Source organism: Oncorhynchus gorbuscha, linkage group LG08, assembly GCF_021184085.1.
Source record: "Oncorhynchus gorbuscha isolate QuinsamMale2020 ecotype Even-year linkage group LG08, OgorEven_v1.0, whole genome shotgun sequence".
Taxonomy (NCBI): domain Eukaryota; kingdom Metazoa; phylum Chordata; class Actinopteri; order Salmoniformes; family Salmonidae; genus Oncorhynchus; species Oncorhynchus gorbuscha.
The window spans coordinates 36,582,369-36,591,432 of NC_060180.1; the positions used below are offsets into that span (position 1 = coordinate 36,582,369).

Sequence of the window (9,064 nt, forward strand, 5' to 3'; positions counted from 1 at the left end):
TCGTGCTATTGGCTGGAGCGGAATAGGTGGAACGGTATCAAATACATCAAACACCTGGTTTCCATGTGTTTGACAGCCATTCCATATGCTCCCGTTCCAGCCATTATTATGAGCCGTCCTCCCCTCAGCAGCCTCCCCTGGTAAGATCATATTTTATAACTTAGCTAGTCATGTTGGCAATAGAACAAGCTTTCAAATGATGCCAACCTGACCCGGATTGCGATGTACAACGGGCCGTTTCTGGATGGCGTAAACAACAAACGCAACAACAAACAAGACAACTACAAGTGTGCTTGCTCTCGTCCCGCAACGGCTCAGCTAGGAGAGCTCAAAGCACCTTCTAGTTGAAGACTAGCATGAAATTACTGAGGAACGGTGCACATTTTGGAGAGGCGTGTGGCTCCCATGATCTCCAAACTGTTAACTTTCAATTGCTACCATGCTTATGCACATGCATGTCACGTTCTGACCATAGTTCTGTTGTGTTTTCCTTGTTTTAGTGTTGGTCAGGACGTGAGCTGGGTGGGCATTCTATGTTGTGTGTCTAGTTTGTCCGTTTCTATGTATGGCCTGATATGGTTCTCAATCAGAGGCAGGTGTTAGTCATTGTCTCTTTTCGGTTTTCACATTTGTTGTTTTGTAATTTGAAGTGTTCGGTTGGGATTTATTATTAAAGAAGATGAACACTCACCACGCTGCACTTTGGTCCTCTCTTTCCCAGGAAGAAAGCCGTTACAATGCATTTCATACTACTTCTGTAAGAAACATTTCAATTTAGCCCTATCTATACAGGCCAATTCCCACGAGTGTAAAAAGGGTTCATTAATACCCATATAGAAGTATATTTTTATATTTCAAAGGTGAATACAACATGGTGTAAAATAATAGTAACAATAAAAATAATAAAGTCTAAACATTTTGAATTACCCACAATACTCTAAAAACAGAGTCAAACGGCAAGATAGGAAGTACAAGAAGATTAAAACAAGACTTCAAATGCGTTCCATCAACCAATTCTCTCTCTTTGGTTATCATCATAATATACTTACATTTTGAGCAACATATTTTTTTGGGGGGGGGGGGTAAAAGGACATTTATAAATCATTGAAATTACTTACGTTCATTTCTATTAAGTATGTTGGTTGCTTTTGTGTCAATAATTATTTTTTTAAATATTAGTTTGACACTGGCTGTGTGAATGTGTGTAACATTCCCAATTAAAAAAAAATGAAATGTACCATCTTACTGCCCAAGAAGTCACCTGTCCCCCCTTTCACTCCTTCTCTGTCTCCTGTTTTTAATCTGTCTAAATAAAGCATTGAAGGTGGAATCCCACACCCAAAAAGAATTCTCCACAGGCTCTGATCATGAATTGTATTTGCATTTCTTAACCATTTAATTGTATGACAAATATTTGTGTGTGTTTTAATGTTGCCTTTTACGTGTACTGAAACCCCTAAAAGTGTTTTCACCACACTCTTAAAAACACTAATATTCCCATTGAAGAACCACTTTGGTGGTTTCAGAGTTTCTATTCTGTTTTAAAACGCTGTGCGTTATAAGACTTACATTGGGTTTACATTCAAAAGCCCCAAACACCAGTGTGACTATTCATGATTTACTAGACAAAAACCATGGTATTGTGATAAGAAGGAGGTGGGTGGATCTGTGTAGTAGCTCGAGATTGAAGTGAAAGTGCTTTGTGCTCTGCAGTTGAACATCGCAGCAACCCTAGGACTGAGGTTGTGAGTCTGGCATCCACGTGAGGAAGACCCCCTTTCAAGGAGGCTTAGGGTTCTAATGTGTGTTGTATTTTAGAGTTCTCATCTCTCCGTGTCGTATCGGTGTGCCTGTCTGTTTGTTTAGGGCTTTAGAGTATTTACATAAAGTATCCAGGCACCTGTGGCTTTGCAGATGAGAAAGATAAAAAGTTCAACACGCACGCACGCACGCACGCACGCACGCACGCACGCACGCACACACACACACACACACACACACACACACACACACACACACACACAGGGGATTACAGAGATTATTCAGGATTTTGGCAAAGAGGCCTTTTATCTACTTCCCTAGAGTCAGCTGAAATCAGATTTTTAAGTCTCTGTGTCCAGTATGAAGTAAGTTAGAGGTGGTTTTGCGAGCCAATACTAACTAGCATTAGCGCAATGACTGAAAGTCTATGGGTATCTGCTAACATGCTAGCATGTACCCATAGACTTCAATGACTGGAAGTCTATGTGTATCTGCTAGCATATACCCATTGACTTTCAGTCATTGCGCTTGCGCTAGTTAGCAACTGCACGCAGAGACATAAAAATTATATCTATGACTTCACCTGGCTTTATTTTTGAATTTAACCTTTATTTACTAGGAAAGTCAGTTAAGAACAAATCATTTTTTACAATGACAGCCTACCCCGGACGATGCTGGGCCAATTGTGCGCCGCCCTATGGGACTCCCAATCACAGCCAGATGGAATATAGCCTGATTTCGAACCAGGGACTGTAGTGAAGCCTCTTGCACTGAGATGCAGTGCCTTAGACAGCTGCGCCACTCAGGTCTTTCACTCAGAAGTAGATAAAGGCCCCCATTGCCAAAATCGCAAAGTATCCCTTTAAGATTTGTTGCTCATCAAAACATGTAATGTTATTCAGTCTCCCCATAATTTACCCATGTTAGATTGGCTAGGCTTGGTCACCTGGGGCAAAAGAGGAAGCTTATCAGCGTCTTTCCCTGTTCCTCTATCTGCCTGGCCTAGTTCACAATGTGCTTACTTTACACACACACACACACACACACACACACACACACACACACACACACACACACACACACACACACACACACACACACACACACACACACACACACACACACACACACACACACACACACACACACACACACACACACACACACACACACACACACACACACACACACACAGGGCATTGAGTGTGTTATGAAGCTTATCACTGTCCCTAAGGGCCTGGCAGCGACATCACAGGCTCAGATATGACTGAAGCCACAGACGTGTGTGTAATAGAGGAACCTTGGGATGGACTGTGTCATGTCCCAAAAGGTCTTAAAAACCTCCTTTTGTCACCATTGTGTGTGTGTGTGTGTGTGTGTGTGTATGTGGGGGGGGGGGGACAAGTGCAGGAGCCATTTAACAATATTGGGACATACAGAGAGAAACAGAAAACATGGAGAAATGTTACCGGTAACCCAACATTCTAAACCAGCATAATACAAGACGTACAACGGAACATTGGTCTCCGTGGTGACAGCTTTTCCTGCGTTATAATAGGCCTCCTCCGCTCCCTCCCTTTCTCTCAGGAGGAAGTGGAGCCCACAGAAAGGGTTGTGCTTCCTGTGCGATAACAGCCCCAGTTGCATCTTGCTCTCTTAGCCGTCATGCACATACACGCACACGCTGTCAGCTTAGAACAGGAAACCCACATTGGGCAGTGTGGAGGAGGGGGTTGAACAGTCTTGACTACCAACAGACTACCAACAGACTACCAACAGGCTTTCCTCTCCATTGTGACCAGTGCTGCAACAAGTATCAAGTATCACATTATACCGTATGCTATGCAAGCAACAACACATATCGCAACAATATCTGCTGAACACAAGCTAAACAGAATAGCAAATGGAGGCATTTTCTTCTTTGGCATTCCCAGAAGTCTCCTGTGAAAACATATTGGCAGTCAAAATGCATAGGCATATGACTACAGCATGCATGTCTGCCCTGCGAGCAGCTCTTTGTCTCTCTAGGGAAGTCTCTCTCTCTCTCTTTCTCCTAAAGGGTTAAGGGTAGAGTGGGAGGAGATCAGGTAAACGCAGGTGTGTAGCATAACAACTGTCGTCATGGTGCCTGTCACCGAGCTGCAACCTGACACCTGAGAGAGAGAGAGAGAGAGAGAGAGAGAGAGAGAGAGAGAGAGAGAGAGAGAGAGAGAGAGAGAGAGAGAGAGAGAGAGAGAGAGAGAGAGAGAGAGAGAGAGAGAGAGAGAGAGAGAAAGAGAGGGAGAGAGAGAGAGAGACAGAGGGAGGGAGAAAGAGAGAAGGAGGGAGCAAGGGGACATGGTAGACCAGCAACAGCAGAAACAGGATTTTCTGGTGCTAACAGCAGTCAGTTACTGCCTGAAGAGAAGAGGACAGGTGAGTAAACGAGTGGAGAAAATGAGTGGGTGACTGAGTGAGTGAACAAATAGGGAGGTGAGTGAGTGGAGGAGAGTGAGAAAGAAACCAGAGGCTTACAGGAATGTGTGTGTGTGATCCTATCTAACTGACATCATGGACAATGCCTGGCATGAATGCAGAGAGGACAGGCCAGGGCTGGGTTATGGTTGGGGGTTGTGTCTTTCAGACACAGTGATGATGGTTGTATAAGCACATTTCTGTGGAACAACAGACCAAGTATATGTAACCTAATGATGTAGGATGAAGACGTCAATTTGTCAGATGGTAGGTTTGTCAAACTTGTTTGTTGTTTAACAACTAATCCCATATGTGTGAAGATGTGGAAGAAATCCTAACCAGATTAAACACACGTCAAATACACAATCAATCATTATCTAGCCCCTTTTGTGATTCCCCCCACCCTTCTCCCTGTAGTAATCTAACCCTGTGTGTCTGTCTGTTAGCTCTGTGCTTATCTCTCATAGCAGCTATTCCAAACACATTCCTAGCATACCGAACCAGAGGAAAAACACTACATCTTGAAATGAGGAGTTTCCTTTCACAGACACACGACACAGACACACCCTAACGCAGATGCCCATTGTGTGACCTGAGCATTAGGACCTCTGAGCAGACACAGCTGCTCGTTTTTGCCTCCCCTACCTCCCTTCCACACATACAGTACACTCATATAACACACACTCATGACTCACTCCGGAAGCTTCTTTCCTGTTGCTGGTTTGGCTTCTTTGGAAGGGGAGATAAGAAAGCAGTGTGAGAGAGAGAGAGAGAGAGAGAGAGAGAGAGAGAGAGAGAGAGAGAGAGAGAGAGAGAGAGAGAGAGAGAGAGAGAGAGAGAGAGAGAGAGAGAGAGAATAAGACAGAACAGAATAAAGAATGTGATAAGAGGAAGGTATATAAATAGTTGCTGGTTGTAAGAGGTCTTGGCTCAGCTTGGCAGACATTGTTTTTGCCCTGGGTCTTCCTAACAGACTGTTGTTCTACCAGCAGAGTTTAGAGAGCCCTGATCATGTGATCCTGTTCATTGTCTGCACTTTGCTCAAGGTGTGTGTTTGATCCGAAAGAGTGTGGCACATGTAGAGTACATGTAGAGTTATCATGCCCTGAAGAATCTATATATATTTTTCTATTTCCGTTCCCCCCATACCCCCACCCCTCTGTCTCTGTTCCCTTTTCGCAGGTTACGACCACAGGACCGTTGGCGGCCTACACTTCCTCATCGAGAATAGAAACCGTGAAGAAGAGAAAACAAGTAACTATGCTCTTGTTCAGCATTTCATCTACGGACCGTCTACTGAGGAGGCCTGCAGGATTGTATCTCGACAATTTTGCCAAGTAGCAAAGCCAAGCCAACACTCACTCTTCTGAGAGGTCTAGCCACTGCACTGGAGTGAGCAACTGGTTAGCTAGCCAGCTATTTAATTTCGCCAGTTTAGTCACTGTGCTGTTATTCAGCCATGCGGTTGAAAGTCACTCATCCTCAGAAGGACCTGTGACAGACAACGGACACAGAAAAGGACGGGGGGGGGGGGGAGCTTTGTATACAACTTAATCTGCTCTGGAACTTATGAAACACAGAACCTGTGATTTGACACTTCTAACTCATATCCGGTGCTCTGGGACCTAAAAACGTAGAGGGTGTGAAACTGTTTGGACATCTAACGTGGAATGCTAGGATGAAGACATCGTAGAGCTGTCTTCAGAGTCTCCTGGGATGTCTGGCATGCTGCAGCAGACGGAACTCATCTTTGAGTATGCCAGCGACCGCGTGAATAACGGACTACAGGTGGGAGTGACCGCGTGTGTGTGTGTGTGTGTGTGTGTGTGTGTGTGTGTGTGTGTGTGTGTGTGTGTGTGTGTGTGTGTGTGTGTGTGTGTGTGTGTGTGTGTGTGTGTGTGTGTGTGTGTGTGTGTGTGTGTGTGTGTGTGTGTGTGTGTGTGTGTGTGTGTGTGTGTGTGTGTGTGCACGCCAACAGATAAAGCATCAACGCCTCCTCTGGAATCGCGTGTCAATGTAGAACCACTATTGAACGCAGTGGTAGGGTCGAGACATACAGTAGCCAAGCATGACACCATGATGACGTCAGCCGTAGTTATTGAAGCATCCCACGCCAATGTCCATTAGAAACACACTGAGCTATTTCAAAATAAACAACAGCGAAAGTAGTCTGCTCACTTACATTTCTCTATCACCATAACATCTAGTCTCGTTTCACTGTATGTCTGTGTACTACAACCTCTGCCTAGAGGCTGGAACCTTAAGGCACAGATGTTAGTACACTTTCCCTTGAACTGAGTTTCTGGTAGTCGTACCCAATACCCCTGAATTGATTTACACAATATCAAACACTTTGAAAATATCGGAATTTATATGCCCCTAAAGCGTTGGATAGAATGAATTAGAACGGAATTAAAGGGAATGACAGATCGTTTGTACCTCTGTGTTGCAGCTGGACGAGCACTTGGCCTCTCCTGCGGTGATAGTGGAGCAGGTCCCACACTCCCACCTGCTCTCCTACTCAGGCCTGGCCTGTGAGCAGACACACACAGACGACCACCTGCTAACAACAGGTAACAACACATGCACACACTTGCCCTGGTCTCATGAAGGGAAAGGGAAGGGCTGGGATTGAGCTGCCGGGCTTTCTTGGCATCATCAACAGCACCTGCAGAGACAGAAACAGGCACAGAGGACTTAACATCGTTTTGTAGTACTTTAGGAGGCCTATGTTCAGGTAAGATGTTGGTGGTTAGTGTTTAGGGTAAGGGGTCTGGCGTTTTTTAGGATGTGGGTTTAGGCTCCACGGCTTCATTCAGCTCCTGAGAGAAACTGTCAGTGTAAAACAGGAGGGTAATATGCACATAAGTACCAGTGCTGGGCAAAACTAAATAGCTGATGAAGGCATCGTACAGTCAGTACGTTCAGTGTGATGTATGGAAGGTGGTTAGCCAGTTAGCTAGCTAGCTATGGTAGATAGTTTAGCTACCACACTACAAAGAGATCGCTACGAAGCTAGTTGCTGTGTTTGTGGCACATGTATCACTACTGAAATTTAACAACAGAGCAGTTTCAAATCAATATAGTTTAACCTAACTTAAAACCTCTAAAACCTCTACTGGATCTGTGCCATCTGTGGATGAGTCTTAAACTTTGCACATACACTGTTGCCTTCTAGTGGCCAAAATCTTTCTCTTGCATTTCAAAGATGATGGTAAAAAAAAAAACTGGAGAAAACTGTTTTTTTTCTTCTTTGTATTATCTTTTACCAGATGTAATGTGTTATATTCTCCTAAATTAATTTCACATTTCCACAAACTTCAAAGTGTTTATTTTCCAATGGTATCAAGAATATGCATATCCTTCGGGTTCTGGGCTACAGGCAGTTATATTTGTGTGTCATTTTAGTCGAAAATTGGAGAGCGTGAAAGGGTCCGATCCATGTTTCTATCAAAGCTTAAATAAATACTCTAGCTAGCTGTCTCTGCTCGTGTTGATGAGGGGACTGTAAACTGTCTGTGCACATGCGTACTATGGCCATCGCATTTGGCCCAATCAGAGAAGTTCTCAAATCCAGGAAGTGAAACAAAACACGTCTTCTTGTGGCTGCTGCAGTTTTGGTAAAGTCGATTATCATGTGGCTCTCTGCAGTGAAACATTTCGTGGAAGTAATTATTGAGTAAGCGAGGATCTTAGTCTATGCAAGTAAGTTTGTGGCAAATTGGTTTTGTAACTTTACTTGTCTACTCCTGTAACTGTCTAGTTAGTTAACTAACCTAACTTTGAACTACCTAATTTAGCAACTAACAACGTTAGCTTCTTTTTTTATTTTTCTACTTTTAGATAGCTCACTGTCAATCGTTTACCGTGGCATGTTGCAACCTTAGCATCAGCTCTGTTAAAGATAGGATTTGCCAGTTTGCGAATATACAGTTAGACTGTCGTTGTGGAAGAAAGATGGGCTTACTAACAGTGTAGTACACGGTTTCCAAAAACTCTGTGCACAGTTTTGCCCTAGCACTACACAGCTGATTTAAATAATCAACTAATCATCCAGATTGGACCATTTTTATCCGCTGTGCAGTGTTGGGGCAGAAAAACAAGACGTGCAACCCTTTCGGTCCCGTGGACTAAGTTTGGGAAACGCAGATGAAGTAGTTAGCTAGCCGCTTTGTTTATTCCCGCTGTCCCATCACTAGGGGCTGGCCTACAGACAGAGCCATTAGGTCACCGTTTCTCTCGATATTGAGCTCGTCTCTCTCCATCCCTTCCCTTTACCCCCCCTCTCTCTCTCTATCCAGTGGAGGGCAGTGAGAGTGGAGATGAGGAAACCATGGAAACATTGGTGGCAGCTGAGACTCTCCTCAACATGGACTCCCCCGAATCCCTCTCTCTGGACCAACAGCACTACAGTGAGAGAGAGACACACACACACACACACACACACACACACACACACACACACACACACACACACACACACACACACACACACAGAGCTAGTCTCAGCTAGCAGCTCAGTGAGTAACTTGTCTTGACTCGGTCTTTGCGTGAACTTCTCAGATGTCGCTGAACATTTAGCTTGTTGACTACCGTCACCATGTTTCTTGTCAAGGGCAAACAAACATCCATATTTCTGCATGATTTGGAGCAGATGTTGACATCATGTAATCTAATGGTCTCCTTGTAGACCCATTCATTACGCTCTAAGCCCTAACAGTGTGTGTTTGTTTCCTCCCCTCTAGCCCAGCTGTACGTTCCCTCCCTGGGTGATGCCATCACATCGCCCGTTACCCACCAGTTGATGGTGTCAGTAGAGGACATTGTGGGAGCTCTGGGCCAGCCGCAG

At 44.5% G+C, this 9,064-nt stretch overlaps 1 protein-coding gene across 3 annotated transcripts in view; it reads left to right on the forward strand.

Moving 5' to 3' along the window:
• The first annotated feature begins 4,030 nt into the window (after nt 1-4,030).
• The window catches only part of LOC124041570 (ETS-related transcription factor Elf-1-like), a 12,995-nt gene continuing 7,961 nt past the window's right edge, over nt 4,031-9,064 (forward strand). Inside the window, exons 1-5 of one of the 3 annotated variants that reach the window (XM_046359299.1) lie at nt 4,031-4,176; nt 5,398-6,003; nt 6,668-6,788; nt 8,517-8,627; nt 8,961-9,064. The exon at nt 8,961-9,064 is cut by the window's right edge and continues 49 nt beyond it. In XM_046359299.1, the coding sequence (XP_046215255.1) occupies nt 5,932-6,003; nt 6,668-6,788; nt 8,517-8,627; nt 8,961-9,064 (408 nt within the window). In that variant the 5' untranslated portion in view covers nt 4,031-4,176; nt 5,398-5,931. Of the gene's footprint in view, nt 4,177-5,067; nt 5,262-5,397; nt 6,004-6,667; nt 6,789-7,653; nt 7,921-8,516; nt 8,628-8,960 lie in introns of those variants that run through there. The other 2 variants (XM_046359300.1, XM_046359301.1) reach the window with 2 other exon arrangements.